Source organism: Cnephaeus nilssonii (genome assembly GCF_951640355.1).
Source record: "Cnephaeus nilssonii genome assembly, chromosome: 10".
Classification (NCBI taxonomy): domain Eukaryota; kingdom Metazoa; phylum Chordata; class Mammalia; order Chiroptera; family Vespertilionidae; genus Cnephaeus; species Cnephaeus nilssonii.
In genome coordinates, this window is record NC_137081.1 from 55,376,892 (window position 1) to 55,398,298 (window position 21,407).

The window sequence follows — 21,407 nt, forward strand, 5'->3', positions numbered from 1 at the left end:
ATAGGGATGAGAAAATCTATAGCATTCCTTTATAAAGAATGCTTACCCATACACCTAATTTAAAACCTAGATTACTAGTGTGCTAATACATGCAGCCTCAGGAAAAGAGAAACTGTTAAGGGATAAATCTATTCTATCCTGTACTTTTATATTCCTAATCTAGAAGCTACTGATACCATCTACTAAAGGTCATCCATTCAAAACCAAGCAAATAAAAAGATGTTCCCATTTGTCTTAAATAAGCAAAGATTTGCCCCAATACATTTACTTAAAATAAACTTAACCTTTAAAATCAAATGTATCTTCTACATAAATCAAGCTCCACTTTTGCCTGCTATATTTGTCTACTTCATCAGCACTTTCTGTCTTCAGTTACTTAATATTATTGTTTTATGGTATTTATGTTTGAAAAGCTCAAGCTTATATGCACTGACAGTGTGGTTATTTCAACTAAATGAAAACAAAAGCACATGTGAGTTAAATTAAGGTAATTTTAAATTGCTTAAAATGGTGATTTCAAACTTTAGTTTAAAATTTTACTATACATAATTGGTTACTTATTACACTACATAAGGCAAATTATACTGGAATATACAAGGATTGTTTAGTATACTTTATGGCACATACATTCTTAAAAGAGCAAGTAAAAAATTTATCAGCACATAGAATCTGGGTATTCATGCACTTTTAAATTATTTACATTTTTAAAAACAAAACAACAAATAAGGTACTAGGAAACATTACACTATTTTAAAACTTTCATAAGATTCACTTCATTTATTCTTTTGTACTGTAATTTAGTGATATAAAGAGGAAAATAACATTATCAGATTAAGTTATATGTAACAATAGTTTATACATACATGATGAAGTTGTGAAATCACTACTTCGGTGACTATAATCCATAAGATTACTAATGGAGGAATCTGCTCTCCTTTCTAAATCTCTCCTCTCTCTCATTAAGTCACTTCCAAATGATCCAAGTACCACTGATGAAGATCTGGGAACTTGACTATGTCTCCAAGAATCTTAAAATAATCAAGAAGTTTTAATTCAGAGAGAGCTTTTAAGGTTTCTAATGACAAAAAAAAATTTTCAGTATTATACAGGGAGGTTGTCATTTATTACAGAAATCCCCATAGTTACACAGTTGTAATCAGAAGTAAAATTTAGCAAAACAGCCTGACTGTTAGGGCTCAGTGGTTCAGTGTCAACCAGGAGGTCACTGTTCCATTCCAGGTCAGGGCACATGCCTGGGTTGCAGGCTTGATCCCCGGTAGAGGGTGTGCAGGAGGCAGCAAGCAGATCAATGATTCTATCATCACTGATGTTTCCATCTATCCCTCTCCTTTCCTTTCTGAAATCAATCAAAATATATTAAAAATTTAGCAAAACATAAAATTATTCACTAAATGAACTCACCACTTACAAAATTATTTCCTATTAAAACACAGTCTTCTCTAACACTAAACTCTATCCTGCTCGAGTTTTGGCTTGATCCCCAGTAGGGGGCTTGCAGGAGGCAGCTGATTGTTATTTCTCTCACCTGGATGGTTCTATCCCTCTCCCTTCCTTTCTCTAAAAATCAATGAAAACATGTTTTAAAAAATATATAAAGGAATCGCTTACACTAATTCAATTGGTAATACATATGCATTTTAAGAATTTTATATCCAATTGTGTCATCACAAGTTCTGCACCACCTTAAAACGATGTTAGGCATTGGATAGTATTTCATTTGAAGAGTATAAGTGAAGAGGGAGCCTCCTAACCTCTCAGCAAAAGATCTTTTCAATTTGTACAACAAATATGTCTGTGAGTACAAAATACCAAGCATAAAGCTTTACAGATAAGCCATCTAAATCCCAGAATGGTTAAGTGACTTGTACATCTAATCAGAGGGCTAGAATCATGGTTTTCTAATTACTACCAGAACTAGTAGAATACCACAAACTGTTTTTTAAATAAAGGATTTTTATATTTTCTAAACAATAAATATATATACCACAGTGTTTCTCATTTATAAAAGACTAGAGGCCCGGTGCATGAAATTCGTGCATGGGTAGAGTCCGTAGCAGCTGCCAGTCGCCAGCTGGGGCCTCCCTTCGTTCCGTACCACCCCCTGGTGGTCAGCACACGTCACAGCAAGTGATCGAACTCCCGGTCAGTCGAACTCCCGAGGGGACACTTTGCACATTAGGCTTTTATAGATATAAAAGATAAGCTTTGAAAATATTTGTCTACTTCAGAAAAATTGGCTTTCCTAGTAACTTACCTCCTATAACAACAGAAGAATACACATCACTTTTACCAATTTGATCACCATACATTTTCGGCTATTCTAGTTAATTTCAATTCCAGCACTAACTTACTAGTAAGAGAGGATGTTGGAAACTCCACTGGCTCTATTTGCCTAATATATACCAGGTCTCGGGAAAAGGGCTTTAGTCCAAAATACATATGGTGTAATTCTTACATAAATTTAATTCTTGGGGGGGCAATGGTAAGATATGTACACATATAATACCTTAATTAAAAAAAATGGGAAAAAAATTAATTCTTACCTGATACTGCATTTAAACCATGTCCAACATTTCTTCCAGCTGAGGTAGATGTACAGTTTGTACAGGAAAGTTTAGGTCTTTTTGAATCATGATCCCGTAGCTGGTTTTGTGATCTTGAGCGTGCACCCTGAGTTATCTCAGATTCACTATACCATGTAGACTGAAATGGAGATGCAGCTGCTGACGCAGATGTAGACTGTGAAGTTTAAAAAAAATTTTTTACAGGAACAAAATGCTTGCATTCGATATTAAATTTAATTGACAATATTGTAATACATTCCCAAGGACCAAATTTTTCTACCATGTATGTTTTTCATAATCTTTGTTCCCTTTTATCCACTGCCCCATTATTTTATACTGAAATTGTATATTGTTGAGTAATAAATCTTCTATGTAACTGTATATAAACATCTGGCTAGGAAATACTCAAAAGCAAAAACTTTCATTTTGTTTTCCTGGTTTAATATTTCAACCTTCTGAGGAACCTGTTTCCTATTCTTAGAGGTGGACAGAATGCCAATAAAGGCACTAATATATAAAACTGATTGTGAACACTCTACTATGAAAATAAAATTTTTCAATAAAAATTTATCCTGAATCTAATGCTCATTGTTAAGAATATAGTAACACACTATTAAACAGTATGTTTAACACGTTAAGCACCAATCCTGTTTTGTCTTCTAGCCTGCAATATCCGATTTCACCAATATGCTGGTGGCACCAGTGACTGACCAGTCTGGACGGAAAGTATAGTGTCAGTCACTAGTGACTGACATGGTGCTTAATTTGCTAAAAACAACAACAACAAAAAAAAACACCCTATTATCTGGAATCTCTTCATCAGTGAAGCAAGAAGTAGATAAAAAAAAAAGTGCATATTTGAAAACTCTTTGCTCAAGGTTTTTCTCTATTAACGTATAAACTGATGAACACAAAATAAAACAACCCAAAACTCAAGTTATTCACAATGTACAAACTATTTTACTTCTGCTCAATTCATTAAATGGTTAGGCAGTATACCTAACATAATGCCTAAAAAGAGAAAAGATTAGCTTATCTCCTTAAAAACGTAGGTTTAAATAAGAACATAATATTTTAACCTCAATTATAGAAATGGTCCTAAATTCATTGGAGACACTGAAGACTAAAATAAAAGTGAGTTCTAGGGAAAATAAAAATATTTTATAATAATTTTAATATGTATGTGGTAAATAGTTCATTTTATTAAAGAATCTTAAAAAAAGGAAAACAATGTTAAGTGTTACACTTCTTGACAAGGGTTAAAAATGGAATATAACACAAGCCATAAATTCAGTCTGTCAACCTAACATTCACATAAATATAAACCCCAAATAATGTGCACCATCAAAGAATTCTAGAGTACATATAAGAAACAATAAAAAATCTATGTATATAAAAGAGTAAGTAATATGTGAATTGACTGAACGGCAGAACGACTGCTTGACCAGTCGCTATGAGGTTCACTAACCACCTCTTGGTCCTTGCCCCGGCCATCAGGCTCCGATTGCCCGACTGCGAACAGGGAACTGGAGGTGGGTGGCAGTGGGGGTGGGGCCGGCTGCGGCAGCAGGGGAAGATGGCCCTGATCGCAGTCCAGGCCAAGGGACTGTACCCATGCACAAATTTCGTGTACCAGGCCTCTAGTTATAATCCTACCTAATAAAATAGTAATATGCAAATTGACTGTACCTTCGCTACGTCCAAGCCATGCCCACCAGCCCAAGTCACGCCCACCAGCCAATCAGGGCGAGTATGCAAATTACCCAACAAAGATGGCGGTTAATTTGCATACACTGAGGGAGGGAGGAGTGAAGACTGAAGACAACTTAGAAGGAAGAGGGAGGAAAAGCGGAAAGCAAGGTGGCTGCCAGAGGGAAAGCCCGGGCGGGGCGGGGCAGAGTGGGGCGGGCGGCAGCGGCCTGCGGGTGCAGGTGCAGTGGCCGCGGTGGCCGCAACGGCGGCGGTGGCCGCAACGGCGGCGGTGGCCGCAACGGCGGCGGCGGCAGCAGCGCACACGGCTGCAGCGGCCGCTTGCAGGATTCTTCCTGCAAATGGGCTACTAGTATAATTATACTAGGCTATAATAGGAGGTATGCTGAAAGTTTCACAGAAAAGAGAAAACCTAACTATACCCAGGAAAAGTAACAGAGAATTCATAGAATGAGACAGAGTTCACCTGTAGGCAAATGGGAGTGTTATAAACTCCCAAAAAGATGCATAAACCCCTCTACCATGGGCATTCTTCTAAAGCAGCGGTCGCCATCCAGTGGTCCATGAGGTCCAAAAGGTTGGCTACTGCTGTTCTAAAGCATTACTACATTACTTGATCTTCTATTATGCTTAAATTATGAGAAGCATATACATACATTCAGGGAATTCTACAGAATAAGCTTCACATATATGGAAAAGCAGAAGATGCAAAAGCTGAAAAAGTACGAACAGGCTAGATCAGGATTTTATCCATCCCTTGCCCAAGAATATTTTGCTAGTTGAATGTGGCACTCTTCAGCTTAGTACAAATTTGGTATTATAAGCCTTCTGCCCCCAATCCATGAACTGTGTTACCACAAGAGATAAATTCATTAGGAATTTCAAAACCAAGTAATTTTATGTGTCACTATCAGAGTATTAGGAAAATTATTCTGCATGCCAGTGATTTAACACCTTTAAATTTCAGAGAACAAAACAAAAAAATGTTTTAATTAAAATTTAGAAAGAAGAGCCACTTTTGACAAGTAGATCTAAAATTGCAAATAACAACTAATTTTACCCCCATTTAAACTGATCTTAGAGAAAGGAAGAGAGGGAGAGGAGAGAGAAGACAGAGAGAGAGAGAGAGAAAGAGAGAAAAACATCAATAGGTTGCCTCACCCACACGCCCTGATCGGGGATCATCAAATCTGGGTAAGTACCCTGACCGGAAATCACACCCACCACCATTTCGTGTATGGCAGTGAGCCGCGGTTTGCCGACCACTGGTGTATGGGATGATGCTACAACCAACTGAACCACACCAGCCAGGCCTTATCTACAAATTTTTTAAAAGGGCATTTTATCTGCTCCCCAAGTATGAGGGTTATAATAGAATTAAACAGACTTTTAATGTGAATACATTTTCTATGCACAAAATCCATAACTTGTCCTTGTTTTTCTAATTATGCATGGACTACACAAATTGTTACTGAATAGTTCTTCTGCAAATAAATATGATTTTGGAAACTACTCAAGGAGGAAATACTATCAGATCAACTTCCTAGAAATATCCTCAAAATAGTGTAGAAGATGAAAAGGGTAGATTGGACAGAAGGCAGAAGTTTCACTATAGTAGGTATATATATTTACAGTCTGAATATTACATAACAACAGTCAATTATATCATTCACTGTTCCCTTTCAGACCAGAGTGCCACAGCATTGCTTCCTTTGAGAAATGGGTTATTTCTTTTCCTTATGAACAAAACACCTTATAAAGCTGGTTGTTCTTTCCTGTGATCTCCCTGGCACCCAGAACAAGAAAGAGTCCAAGTTTAACTTTAAAACACTTGCAGAGCTTATGAATGCCTATCAATCTTATAACCTTGACCCACTCTCATGGGTCATACATGAATTCATGTATTCACATGTATATACATATTTATTTCCATGGGAAGCACTCTTATAGTAGATAAGCATATACACACACACAAATTAATTCTTTTAATCCTTTAATTCTCTAGAAACATAACTATTTAAAAATATGCAATGGTATTAAGTCCTATAATAGTTGATCTACAAATTAGAAAAGATGTCACTAACTGAAAAAAGCACCTAGAACCTCATAAAAAAACCTACTTTATTATTTCATATTAAAAGTAATCACTATCAACAAAGCAAAAAACAAAAATAATGGAAATAGCTGCTTAAATTAAATTACAGAAAACATAGAAAAGTAACATAAACAATTACATATTCAGAGAATACTCCCAAATTTTTTACTATCAACAGTCTAATAGGAAATACAATTTCTATTTAAAATATCTAAAATTCTACTTATTGTTACCAAAGAGATGAGATGATCATAGTTTTCAACCATTTAAATTGTAACCAAAATTTAAAGATGGAGTAACAGAAATATCAACAAGATTAACAATAGAGGCAACACGGCTTTCAAATGGCCGAGAATCCAAATATATTTAGCAAATCAACTGTTCGAAACTTAGAACCTCCATTTCCCCATTTCCCCAAAGAAACAAAGCAATCCAAAAGTCCAATAGATTCTTAAGCTCAGGAACATATTTACTAATCATGTGATTTTCTAAGAAAAATCACTAATCTTTTCAGATTTTAGATCTTTATTTTATCAAATAAGTATGTGTCCTATATAAGTAAAACTAAAAGTCGAAAATATTCATGAAATATCAAGCACTATATAAAAATAAGGTGTTTCCATATTATTTAATCCATAGTGTAACTGAAATTATAATTAAAAAATGTAGGAGCTAACATTTATGTAGTGTTTACCATGTGGCAGCTCTATTTTCATTCAATGTATTAATTCATTTAACTCTAACAACCCAATTGACTAAATAATATGGAAAATAAGATGGGAAGTTAACTTGCCCAAGTTCACATTGCTATGAGTGGAACAATACTCCAATCCAGGACATATAGTCTGGTTTCAGAGTCTTGTGTTTCTCACTAAGAGGCTGTATGAAAAATTAGACAAGCATCAGAAGACAAATTTCTATAAATACGGGGGAGGGGAGGAGGGAACAATTCTGTGCTCTTAGTAAGTAACATCATTTAACCTACAACATTTTTATAGAATACAAAGGATGTGATTCTGGGCCTCTGGCAAGTATATGCTTGTCTACCAACAAAATTAAAAAACAAAACAAAAACCCACAATATCAATTAACACTGAAAATGAGACTAAGCAAATAGTTTATATAAAGTTTATGAGTGTGTATTTAGATATGGACATTTTAGAAAAATTACTTCTTGTTTTCTCTAAATATTTTATAAAGTGCTTTTTATTATGTAGAAATATTTTCACAAGTCTGTCATATACTATATCACATGATACATAAATATATAAAATACTTGACAGAAAATTTCACTAAAGGATTCTCTTAAGATTCAGTTACCAAAACATCAGACTCTAGCAAATCAAGTGTGATTTAATTCTTTTCAGACAATAATGCAATAAACTTAAATTTAAAAGATAAGATAAATTGCACTAAACTTACAAGTCATGCCATCTAAGATTTACAGCTTTATACAACTATGATGTTATAACCCTAATAAACCTTTCCAAAAACTGTCAGTCTGAAGGAAAATTAGTTACATTAAGAGTAGCACCTGTAGCTTTATGTAGATTATGAATTAGTGCAGTCATTACTAGCCGTAAAAAAGTCCCAAAATTCGTCCATAATGCAAAAAAACAAAAACACTTAACAATGATTATTCCACCACTGCCTTGTATACTCAGAGAAAAGTCAGATAAATGAATGTAACAAAGGATGCACTTCTAGTTCATTGACAGTCACCTACATTGATTAACTTAATTAAATGTATACTTAAATTCATACTTGCTTTTTTTAAGTAAAAATGTTTCCAAGTCTTGGAGAGTATGATCATTTTTAATAAGATCACAATCCCTCATTCAAAATTCTTAAGTCCAAGCAATTTGAAAACCATTAAGTTTTTGCTGCTTGTTATGAATGATCATTCATTTTGCTGCAGACATAAGTTCTGATGTCTCAAATTCAGCTGAGGGTATTCTAAACATATTCTACTACTTACCTAAAATCCAAGACACATGTGGCCCCAAGGATTCTGAAAGAGACTGTACATATTAAGAAGTTACCTGGTAATCAGAATCCAGTCTAAATGAAGAGTCTCTTGAGTGATAGGTATCATTTAAATTACTTCCTCTGTTTCCAGACATCATCCTAGCACTTAAAGAGCTGGGGGGTTGAACAGAAATTCTTCTTGGAATCCTTGAAGGTTTAGACTCCATTCTTAAGGTTTCCTATGAGGTACAAATTTAGATGAATTGCCTTTGGGAAAGCAAGCAGCTCAAATCAAGAGTTACCCATGCAAATTAACTATACTCTAGTACAGTGATGGCGAACCTATGACACGCGTAGCCATTTCTGATGACACGCGGCCGCATGCTGAGGATGAAACATTTGCTGCTCCTGAGGATGAAACATTTGCGAAATAATGTTTATTCCTCAAAATGACACACTTCCCGAGTTATGCTCAGTTTTTTGGCGAAGTTTGACACACCAAGCTCAAAAGGTTGCCCATCACTGCTCTAGTATGTAGGATGATAAATTATAAGACTATCATCATCCCACCCCTCTCCAAAGTCTATCAAAGGTTCCTTACTGTCCATAATATGAAGCACACATAATAAAAGTGAGATGAAGAACTGAGGTTTTTTGTTTCCAAAGCCTGGGCTCTTTTCCTTATTCAATTTTTTCTCCATATAAAATCCTATACCAATTTGCCCTTGATTATCTTGCTATTCCTACCTATTATTGGTGTTCAATACTCTTACCATAAACATTAGCTATTAGCTTAACACAAAATGCTCTCACAGGTCTTTGTATGAGTCTGGAAAAGTCTACACAGTTCCCATTCAATTCCTGGATGAGGTCTTAAAACAAGCACTTTTCTTTTTGTGCCTCCACTTTATACATACCTCTATTAAAACACTAGAGGCCCGGTGCACAAAATTCGTGCAGCGCGGGAGGGGGGGTATCCCCTCAGCCAGGACTGTGCCCTCTGGGGATGTCCGACTGCCAGTTTTGAACATCCCTCTCACAATCCGGGACATTGCATGCACCAGTGATGATCCTTTCCATACAGGTGAAAAGCATCTTGTTTTATGAGCAGTTACATTATTTTGCCCTGATTATAAAAAGTAGTGCATAACATGATCCTTCTGAGGCAGTAGTACCATTCTTCCCATCTTATAGGTGGAAAAACTGAAGCAGAGAGAATTGGCTTTGTCACACAGTTATAAGTGTCAGAATCAGGGATGACCACAAAATGTGCAAGCCAGAGTCCATGCATGTCATCGTTGCATCATCCTGTTTTTTTCAGTGTTAGAGTAGCCTTGCCAGGTTTTAATTTTTAAATCTAAGACACTGTTCCCAATATATAGGGTAGGGTCCCTAGGCCTGGCCAGAGATCAGAGCCAATCTGTGGGGCAACTGGCGGGCAGGGCAATCGGGGGGGCTCCCGCTGGCACCCACCTTGGCTAGAGGCCTGGCCCTGCCACCACTGGTCGTGCCTCCGTCTCGGGGGGGGGGGGGGGGGGCAACGATGATGACGACAACGATGCTCCTGCATTGAGCGTCTGCCCCTGGTGGTCAGTACACGTCATAGCGACTGGTCGTTTCACCGTTTGGTCAATTTACATATTAGGGTTTTATTACCAATATATAGGAACATACTACCTTATGCTATAGTAATTTGCTTTCCTGCCTATCTCCCCTTCTCAAAGTAAAATTTCTAGGTTTTCTTCACTAAACATTCCTCTTAACCTATGCCAAGAGACACCATAGCTACACCTGTTTTTTAACTAAATATAAATGAAATCATACAATATGTACTCTTTTATATCTGGTTTTATTTGCTCAACATTGTATTTGTGAGATTCATTCATGTTATTTTATGCAGTTGTAAGTTCACTCCAAATGGTTTATACAGTATTCCAATACATACAATTTATTTGCCCATTCTACTGTGGATGGACACTGGATTATTTCCAGTTTTAAACTGTTACAATAATACTGTTATCAAGAGTACTTTTATAAATTAACAAACAAACATGTTTAAGTTTCCTAGGGAAAGGATTTACAATGAGGCCTCTAAATGACTGAGAAATGCCACCAGTCTCGAGAGTAGAAAGATAATAAAGACAAAAGTACAAATAAAAAGAAATCACAATAATCTCGTAAACTTCTCCCAGATCAAAAATTATTCCCTTACTAGAGACCCGGTGCATGAAATTCGTGCACTGGGGAGGGGGGGTGACTCTCAGCCCAGCCTGCACCCTCTCCAATCTGGGACATCCCTCTCACAATCTAGGACTACTGGCTCCGAACCGCTCGTCTGCCTGATTGCCCCTAAGTGCTTCTGCCTGCCAGCCTGATCACCCCCTAACCATGCTGCTGCCAGCCTGATTGACACCTAACTGCCCCTCTGCCAGCCCTATTGCCCCTAACTGCCCTCCCCTGCAGGCCTGGTACCCCCCAACTGATCTCCCTGCTGGCTCAGTCACCCCTAACTGCCCGCCCCTGCTGGTCTGGTCTGGACGCCCATAACTGCCCTCCCATACTAGCCATCTTGTGTCCACATGGGGGCAGCCATCTTGTGTGTTGGAATGATGGTCAATGTGCATATTACCTTTATTATATAGGAGAATTGTCCTGTAAGTGGAAACAGATGCACTTCAATTACTTGATGTGCAGCTTAGATAAGGTATATTTGCTTTATTAAAACATTCAAATATAAACATTTAAGTTAAAAATATCTAATTAGTTTTCAGCATGTAACCTCATTATCAACTAAATCTTGGATCAATCACATCTTTCTACTTGAAAAGTCACTACAAAAGAATTTCCTTTTTCAATAATATCAGTCATAAAATCATGGTATCAGGAATGACAGAAAAAGGATAAAGAGGGCAAAAAACATTAATAAAACCTATGGTCTATATTGCAGTAGGAGACACACAACAAATATAATATATATCAACTACATGCCCAATGCATGAAATTAGTGCACTGGTAGGGTCCCTAGCGGCCGGCCAGGGCCTCCCTCCCTTCCCTGGCCAGCCCCGCCCCCTGGTTGAAATCCCAGTGGAGGGGAAAATTTGCATACTATGCTTTTATTATATAGGATATCAATTAAAATGATTCAGCTAAGAATATCTAGCTAATAATAAGTCAGAGTAAAAGTTATACTATGGGATATGATTAAATAAAAAAGTTCATCAGAAAAAAGGTCAGTTTTGAATTTCTAGCTAAACATGCCAGATTACCTTTAAGCACCTCAAAGGGATGACAATCATTTATCTTACTAATAAAAGGATAATATGCTAATCAGAGTTGACATCTTCCGGACAAAGCCATGGTGGTGGGACTGAGGCAGAGGTGGTTAGGGGAGATCAGGCCAGCAGGGAAGAGCAGTTAGGAGGATCAGGCCGGCAGAGGAGAGCAGTTAGGGGATCAGGCCGGCAAGCACGTAAGTGGTTAGGAGCCAGCAGTCCTGGGTTGCGAGAAAGATGTCCGACTGCCAGTTATCTCCCGCGGGGTCCCGGATTGGAGAGGGTGCAGGATGGGCTGAGGGACTCCCCCCGCCATGCACAATTTCGTGCACCGGGCCTCTAGTAAAAGAATAATAGGATGCTTGAGAAAGCAATCAGACTACAATGTGCTTGTGCATTTTCAAAATGTGGTATTTTTAAAAATGTGATCTATTGAAATAATCAACACAAACAAATTGAGTGAACCTCCCTGAAGTAGAAAATGTACTAGTAAATAAAAAGTAGGAGAATTGTCAAGGGCAGTTATGATCAGACTATAATATGGTTACAGAAGGAGAGGAAAGAAAATGAAAAAGTTAGCAAAGGAATCAAAGAACCTTTCAAGGATTAAAGGATATAAATTTTCACACAATGAGCCCTGACCGGTTTGGCTCAGTGGATAGAGCGTCGGCCTGTGGACTGTAGGGTCCCGGGTTCGATTCCAGTCAAGGGCATGTACCTTGGTTGCGGGCACATCCCCAGAGGAGGTGTGCAGGAGGCAGCTGATCAATGTTTCTCTCTCATCGATGTTTCTAACTCTCTATCCCTGTCCCTTCCTCTCTGTAAAAAAATCAATATATTAAAAAAATTTTTTTCACACAATGAAAGGACTAGGGCACAAAGAGAGACTAACACTAAGCACAATTTATCATCTTGAAATTTCAGAACAACAGAAATAAAAGCAAGTTACAAGAGTGAAAAAGCAGGTCATACAAAAGTAATTAGAATGGCTTCTTCATTACAATTTTTAAAACTTTTAAGACAATGAAGCAATAACTTGAGAAGTGTTTAGCCTTGAATTCCAATCTGACAACTAAATGTGACATGGAGAGGATACATTTTGAGACATCAAGATCTTTAAAAAAATCAATCACATGCCCAGCTGGTGTGATTCAGCAGTTGAGCTTCAACCTATGAACCAGGAGACCAGGTTCAGATTCCTGGTCAGGACACATGCCTGGCTTGTAGGCTCGATCCCCAGTAGGGGGGTGTGCAGGAGACAGTTGATCAATGATTCTCTCTCATCACTGATATTTCTCCATCCCTTTCTCTCTCCCTGAAATAAAACAAAAACAACAACAACAACAACAACAAAAAAAAAACACAAAACACTTAAAAATATTTTTTAAGAAAGCAATCACAAAACAAAACAAAAACCGAAGGAAGCTAAAAGAGCATGTGGTAGAAAAATAGGAGTGTAAGGAACTAAAGAACCAAACACAATACCCAGGAAAGTTGACAAAGGTATGAAGAAAGCATGGGGAACAACTTATTGAGACTGGACAGGATCACTGATAATGGAAGCAAAGTTCTAAGGGAAAAAAAAAAGCATCAAATAGAAACTATTCTGTCAAAGATGATACAATTGGAAAAATGCTGAACAAATGGCAGTTTAATAAATTAATTTTCTAAGTTGGGAAAACAGAGCTATTGTACAAGAAAGAAGGTACTGTTTTGGGGTGCACACTTAATATTTACAGTTATAATTATATAAACAGTCTATTGATTTTGTGACAAATATGCTGTGGGATGAAGATGGGTAAGGGAAATAAAGACAATGGTGAATAAGGAAAACACATAGAATATTGAAAAATCATAAACAGTTTAAATACATCATTTGGAAATATAAAAATAAATCCTAGAACTAAAAAGTCGAGGGTTGATGCCTTTGGAAAGTGGAATTGGGGATGAGGTAAAGGATGGGGCAAAAAATTACTGTTTTCCTTAAAAGCAGGATGACTATATTTCCCGGTTTGCCTAGAAGAGTCCCAGTTTATGGCCAGAAAAGTCCTAATTTGTGCTCATTACCTCAGGACAATTATTAATAGTGCTTGTGCAGTCTCTTTGACCTGGTTTGGTTGATAAAGCATATGAAAGCTTTAGCTTTTTATAAGCTATATATGCATGTCTGCACAATTTTTTTTTAACTAAAAAGATGTGTATTATGAATTGGACCTTTAAAGAAAGCATACATTAGTACAAAGAGTATTAATGGTTAAACACTGACAGGCAAAAAATCCATAAATGATTTAACAAGTAGTAGATTTGTTATTTTATTTAAAAAAATCTATGAAAATACAAACAAGGAACTGTATTTGTAACCTGAAGATTTTAAACAGGTAGACAAAGTGCTTTTTAAAAGATGCAGGCCTATAGATGGTTTTCAGTAACAATGATTCTTTTTAATCATACTTCTTGTAGTTTACTTTGACTATATTTATATCCAATACTTACTTGCATACTTGCAGAATGAAACTAACCTAATAGGAAATCTGCTTAAAACAAACCTCTTGAGAAGACAAAGAGGCAGAGTCCTCTGAGAGATATATTATATTATATGAAACTATTTTTGGCAACTTCTCTACATAAACTGATGGAATTTCGACAATGTAGGTGTTACCAGAGAGCTTATATAATATGGTTGCATAAGTTGTAGGTCAAAAGCACAAAAAAATAGTAAAAAATTTAAAATGCATAGTCCTTGAAAAACTTCTACCTGACCACTTGCGAGGTACTACAAGGCATCTTTTTTAAAGTTTTTTTCATTCATTTAACAGATAGGTTTTTTAGGTGCTTAGTATGTGATAGACACATTAAAATTAATACTAAACAAGGGTTGGAGTTGAGGGGACAACATCGAACATACTAGGATAGTGATTATCAAGAAGTTATAATCTAGTAGGGAACAAACAAGCTACACAAATAACCACGTCACAAAGAAAAAAATATAAAAGTACTGTACTCTTTTAGTTTGAGACTAAAGAAACAAAATTGAATGCAATGCACGAACGTTGGCTGAATCCTGATTCATAAAACAGAAAGTTTGAATGAAGACTGAATTTTAGTAAAGTGTCATGATGTCTGCAACTTAGTGTTACTAATAAATACTTCAAAATAACATTACATATTTTAGGAAGTAAGTACTATGTGTACGATTACATATAACATCCTATATAATAAAAGCGTAATATGCTAAGTGTCCGGTCAACCTGTTGGCTGTTCAACCAATCAAAGCATAATATGCTAATGATATGCTAAGACCACTCAACCGCTCACTATGACGTGCACTGACCACCGGGAGGCAGACGCTCCAACCAGTAAGTTAGCTTTGCTGGTGGGGTCCAGGTGAGTTGGGCTGGGCACACCTTGGAGCCCTCCCACAGCTCCTCCCCAGCTGGCCAACCTCCCGTGTTCCTCCCTGGCCCCGATCCTGCACCAGTGGGGTCCCTCGGCCTGGTCTGTGCCCTTTCACAATCCAGGACCCCTCGGGCAATGTCAGGGAACCGGATTTGGCCCGATCCCACAGGCCAGGCCAAGGGACCCCACTGGTGCACGAATTCGTGTACTGGGCCTCTAGTATATAAAGTAAATGTGGCAAATTATCAACTACTGAATGTAGGTGAGGTCATCCGAATATTAATTTTACTATTGTCCCAACTCTTCTCTATTTGAATATTTTCAAGCAAAATAAATCAAAATTGGGGGGGGGGGGAAGTATTCCATCTCTTCTTAGTACATAGACAGCTACAAGACAACATCATTCCTACTCTAACATAATAAGGGTAAGCCAAATAATCTATTAAATCACTTTTCTTGAGTCCACCAGAACTGAGGTTGCAAGGCATGAGATGAATTGAACTACAAAGAATGATAAGCCCCTCTGACAAGGAGAGATGAAACAAAGGTGGCCACCCTAAAAGCTGCTAAAAAAAACAGCCAAATTTTATCAAATTCTTATATTCCTGAAGGCTAAATATTTGCTAGTATGACAGTTTAGAAATTCTGGGAGCCCCAACATATGGCATTTTTCCCAAAGTTTTCCACTGAGTACTCCTAAGAAAGAATGACAGACAAGATATATGAAGTCTCTTTTTCTGTAGTATGACCACATTGGGCATATGTTTAAGAGCTTCCTGAAGAAACTCATCCATGATCCAGACCCTTTGTGAGTACAAGGTGAAATTATCTATTAGTAGGAAAGCCACTTTCTGCAAGGACTCTGCACTAATATAGGCAGCTATCTTTCAACGTTGAAAGGCTATGAAACCTGCCTGTCCACGATCCCCCACCAATACCAGGCAGAAATCAGCTGGAAGGGACAGGGGCAGTGGCAGGGGTCTGCCTGTATTCTAAATTCTAGGAAGCAGGGAGAAGGGCAGAAATTTTAGGACAGCCCCACCTGTGAGAATAAGGTACAGACCCTGCCTATAACTGGAGGAGGATGCATAGAACTAAGAACCACCCCAATCACCATGAGTTTTGCTCCAAATAAGAAGCAACAGCAGTCTATTGAGACTTAAGACAATCTGACCCCATTGTGATACAGATGTGCAGGACCTACAGGAAGTTGAGGCTAGTGAAAGAATACTGAAAGAAATACTCCGCGCCTCTGAGCTTCACATTAAGTACCACATAGTGGCAGTCCACTATTGTAGTACTTTGAAGGTAAATAAAGCAATAATAAAGCCCAAACCCAGTTCAACTTCAGACTAAACCGATGCAACCCCACCACACTAACAGTCTGACAGAAGTAGAGTGTCCCTATCCAGTCATAAATAATAAACAGTCTCTGGTTTTTTTAATTTAAAATGTTTGATAATTGGAAAAACTTACAACACAATGCCAAGAGATAAGAATCAACGAAACCAGAAGAGACAGCCCCAATGTTTAAAAAAGTGGGAAACTAATGAATTAACTTGGCAAAATTGGAAAACTAGGGAACTGGGAAATAGGCTAGAAACCAATCATCCAGAATGAAACATGAAAAAACAGATGATAACAGAAATATGATAGTTATGAGTACAAGCTTTGAAATCTGTCCTTTATTTGGTTGTGCCTCTAGACGTAATCTCTATGCTTAATTTCTTCACCCACAAAAGGGGAATTATAATAGTATCAACTTCACAGGTATATTATGAACTTTGCTGGCACATAGTATGTATTCAGCAAACACCACCTATCATCAAGTAATACCACCAATGTCAAAAAAAGATTTTCATATGAACAGCTTAGTAGACATTCTATTAGTTTTTTTCATTATTTGAGCGTGGATTTTAACAGTTAAAAAAAAAAAAAGACTTAACCTGCAACCCAGGTACGTGCCCTTGACTGGGAATTGAATCGAACTCGAGACCCTTTGGTGTGCAGGCTGATGCTTAACCACTGAGCAATGCTGGCCAGGCAAAATAAAAAAAGACTTTTTATTTAAAGTATATTAGATTTATGTACAGGAAGATAATTACTAAAGGGTAAAGAAACTTATAGACCTTACTTATATAAACACATGCATAAAAATTTGGAAATAGCATTATTAACATGTTACTATGTCCCTGGGTTTTGTTTCCTTCCTTATACTTACCGTATTTTCCGGCGTATAAGACGACCCCCAACTTTTCCAGTTAAAATATAGAGTTTGGGATATACCCGCCCTATAAGATGACACCTGGCATATAAGACGACCCCCGACTTTTGAGAAGATTTTCCTGGGTTAAAAAGTCGTCTTATATGCCGGAAAATACGGTAGTTTTCCAAAATTTATTTAATGTACTTGGTCTTACTTTGATAAATAAAGGAAAGTTATTTGCAAATTAAAAGACGTGAGTTTGTTGTTTTTTTACAACTTATATTACAATAAACTCTATAAAGAACTCCTAAAAATAATTCTCTTTCAAAATTGCTGTATTGCTGGTTTACACTCCTTAGTAGCTACATACTACAAAGGAAGTAGGAAATATAAAACAATCAAGTATTATTCTAATAAATACTAAGAGGAAGAAAAGGTTAAAATCACTTCTCTAGCCCTGACCAGTTTGGCTCAGTGGATAGAGCGTCGGCCTGTGGACTGAAGGGTTCCAGGTTCAATTCCAGTGAAGGGCATGTACCTTGGTTGCGGGCACATCCCCAGTAGGGGGTGTGCAGGAGGCAGCTGATCAATGTTTCTCTCTAATCAATGTTTCTAACGCTCTATCCCTCTCCCTTCCTCTCTGTAAAAAAAAAATCAATAAAATATATATATATTTTTTAAAAAAATCACTTCACTAAATGCAGTTTAGATAGGTGAGTACGCACCAAATATTTTTTACTATGAAAATTTTCAAATATAAGTAGAGATAATAATGAATCTCTATGTACCAATCAACAATCTTCAACAATTAACCTATCTTGTCTTTACCACCCTCTATTTTAAAGCAAATCCCAATCATTAAGGATGCCTGTTTTTAAAATGTTGGAAGCAACCTGTGGTAAATTATAAATCCCTCCCATCTGAGCACATAGGCCCCTTTGTATTGTGATGTTGCTGGTCTGGTCTGCCCAGTAAGAGGTGGAATCTTAATTCCACACCTTTTTAATGGGGGCTAGTCTTGTGTGATTTACTTTAAAAGAATGTGCAGCATGGGGTGGGCTCAAAGGGGTTAATGGGGGGGGGGGGAGGAAAGGGGGACATACATTAATACTTTCAACAGTAAAGACTAAAAAAATAAAAGAATGTGCCACGTTACGTGACATTATATGATTTGCCCAGCTGTAAGAAGTCTTATAGCTTCCGCTTTCCCTCTCTCAGATTGGTCTTGAAACCCCCATATCATAAAAGCACCACCACTGTCAGTCATGTCAGTGATGCCATCTTGGACCTTCCAGCCTGAGAAATCTTCCAGCTGAATGATGAACATGAATGAACCTGGGCAAAACCAGTATGCCTGCCCAAAAGGAATACAGAAGTGTAAAAAAAAATAGTAAACATTAGTGTGTCCAAAAAGGGACCATGCTAACCTGACTAGCTCAGAGAAGGCCTCTGTGGTGGCCTTGCAATCTTGGAGAACTAAAGTAACCACAAAGGATGGTCTGAAATTAAAACTTTTTAAACTAAAAGCAGTTTATGGTGGGTAGTTATGCCCTACTTAGGCTGTTATCTTACCTTAACTGAGCCTGTCTATTGTCTTTTTGCATCTATGATAACATATTGCTGGAATGGCAAAGTACAATTTTCCTTTTTTCCCAAACCCCTCAAAGCACAGACAGGCACCATGCTGTTCTTGACTCATTGTGATTGAGTTAATTGTTGATTGTTAAGTATCCAGCAACCACCTAAGAAAAGAATGGTGTGTCTATCATTTTACTTTTTACCCAACCTAGAGGTTTTCCCCTGCTTTGCTTTCTCCAGCCTCCCTAATCTATCACCAATGGATTTCATGTAACCCACTTACATCTCCTCTTTTGATTGTAACGTATACAATAAAGTGCCATTCTCCGGGGCATTATCTCAATCCTTTGAGATTCTGCTTCCCGGTATTTGTTGAGTTTGGCTCAAATAAACTCACAAAAAATCTTCACAGATTTGAATGTTTTCTTACACTGACAGTAGCTTTAATCCACTAGATGGTGAGGTGGGTTGCTATACAGCCATAAAGCTTCAAAATCTAAACCTAATTTTCACTTTCCTACAATTATCATGTCAGTTTCTAAGAAAAATCTGATTCTATTTCAGGGGGTAACTGAGAATTTGCCCTAAATATCCAAGTGAGTTGCAGTTGCTGAATTACCAAAAGCACATTACTGCACAATACATACATGTCATGAAGGCCAGAGTTATAAAAGACAACAACAATGTACTGTAATTACCAATTATTAACTACAAACATAGTTAAAATTCTATTACTTACCCCTACTTGGTATATTCTTTTTAAAAAAATCTGCTTCTGGGGAAAGTTTTTTTTCTCAATAAGAAATTCTACTGTCTTATTTTTCCTAGTGAACATGGAGACATGGAAGCTAAGGGAGGTCACATAAGGAAAGCATAAAATTTTTTGGGTCTTATAAATATTTAAGACACAAAGATAGATCCATCTTTAAAAAATAACTAGAAAAAGTTCAATATCCCCATGAGAAAATGTGACTATGATGTTAAGTCTACACCATAGTACTTTGAGATAATCTGTTCTCCTTTGAAGTGTATTTAATATTCATGTCTAAAGTTTCAATCTTCATTCAGTAAGTGGAAACCATTTTGGGTTTTTTTCTGGAAAGTGAGAAATTCATTACATTCAAGTGCAATAATTATAATGGAAAGATGAGAACTAACTTTTAAGATAAAAAAAATATGCCCTCTTTTAAAGCTGTTGACAAAAGTGGGTTTTGTAGTAGACCAGCAGGCGATTTGAAAACCAGGTGTTCAACTTATCTAGTCTAACCGGTATAGTCACAAAGAACGAGAAAAACCAGCTTTGACCATGAGTTCAGACCAGAGTAGAAAAGTTAAAAATTAAAGTCAATAAAAATTAAACTCCAGCCAAATAACTCTCTAATTGTAAGTTTATGCCCCTGCTTTTGGGTTCATTTTATAACTAGCAACTGTATTACATATATATTTTCTTGTAAAATAATGATTTGTGAGAAGATAAATTATTTCACTGTAATAGAATTCTGCATTAATGAATTCAAGTAGGTCTTAGTAGGAACTCAAAATCTTACTCATTTTAACTGGTTATCATCTTAATGTAATCAGCTGTTGATTCTTTTATTTTTTAATTTTAAAAAAAATATATTTTATTGATTTTTTACAGAGAGGAAGGGAGAGAGAGTTAGAAACATAGATGAGAGAGAAACATCTATCAGCTGCCTCCTGCACACCCCCCACTGGGGATGTGCCCGCAACCAAGGTACATGCCCTTGACCGGAATCGAACCCGGGACCCCTCAGTCCACAGGCCAACGCTCTATCCACTGAGCCAAACCGGTTTTGGCTGATTCTTTTATTTTGACTCATTACTTTTTAAGTTTAATTTGTTGGTTGAAAATGAGGTTTGAAGAAAGCCTGTGCATTTCCCAGTTTATTACTGGCACTGGCACTTAATTATCCGTAGTAAAGAAGTATGTATCAGCAAAGATAATCTGAAAATCATTTTTATTTGGCTCAGGGATGCAATAGCTCTTCATTCCCAACAGCAGAGCACTAACTTTGTAAACAATACAGGTCTTTCATGGCTTGCTCTAATTTCCATTCCATTTGTTTCAGCTATGGGGAAAAACTGTCCATTCCTAAAACCATGATACCATGACTTTGCAGTTTCATTATCAAACTCTTAAGTCATCATCCTTCACATCTTTGTTAAAGCAATACTTCCTATAAAATTTTCCCCAAGGATAAACACCCGTCCTCTGTGCTCCCAAGGTACTATTATGTACTTACACTAAGATAATAGGAGTAGTTGTTTATATATTAGTCTGATGACTAAACTGTGAGCTGTTGGAGGGCAGACGCTGTGTGTCAAGCTCATTCTTGAAACGTGAAGCCCTCATCTAGAAACCAGTAAACAACAAATAACAAATTATCAAAAAATGTTTTACATTATTTGATAATTTTTCACTATTACAATTATTTTCCTAAAATACAATAGTAAAGTGTGGGTAACTCTTGAACACATACCAGATGGAGAGTTTTGTGAAGTGAACACAGGGCTGATTAAAACTTATTGGCTGCATGAGTGCCACGGATGACTTTTTATATCCAAGTTGATTATTT

The 21,407-nt window shown here is 37.0% G+C and overlaps 1 protein-coding gene across 8 annotated transcripts in view; it reads right to left on the bottom strand.

The window, feature by feature from the left end:
- Window positions 1-21,407, bottom strand: part of MARCHF7 (membrane associated ring-CH-type finger 7) — a 45,243-nt gene that overhangs the window by 21,782 nt on the left and 2,054 nt on the right. For 4 of the 8 annotated variants that reach the window (XM_079781886.1, XM_079781889.1, XM_079781888.1 and 1 more), the window contains exons 2-4: window positions 8,433-8,597; window positions 2,565-2,760; window positions 864-1,028 (exon numbers count right to left, since the gene is read on the bottom strand). In XM_079781886.1, the coding sequence (XP_079638012.1) occupies window positions 864-1,028; window positions 2,565-2,760; window positions 8,433-8,585 (514 nt within the window). In that variant the 5' untranslated portion in view covers window positions 8,586-8,597. Of the gene's footprint in view, window positions 1-863; window positions 1,029-2,564; window positions 2,761-8,432; window positions 8,598-21,074; window positions 21,185-21,407 lie in introns of all 8 variants that reach the window. The other 4 variants (XM_079781890.1, XM_079781893.1, XM_079781891.1 and 1 more) reach the window with 2 other exon arrangements.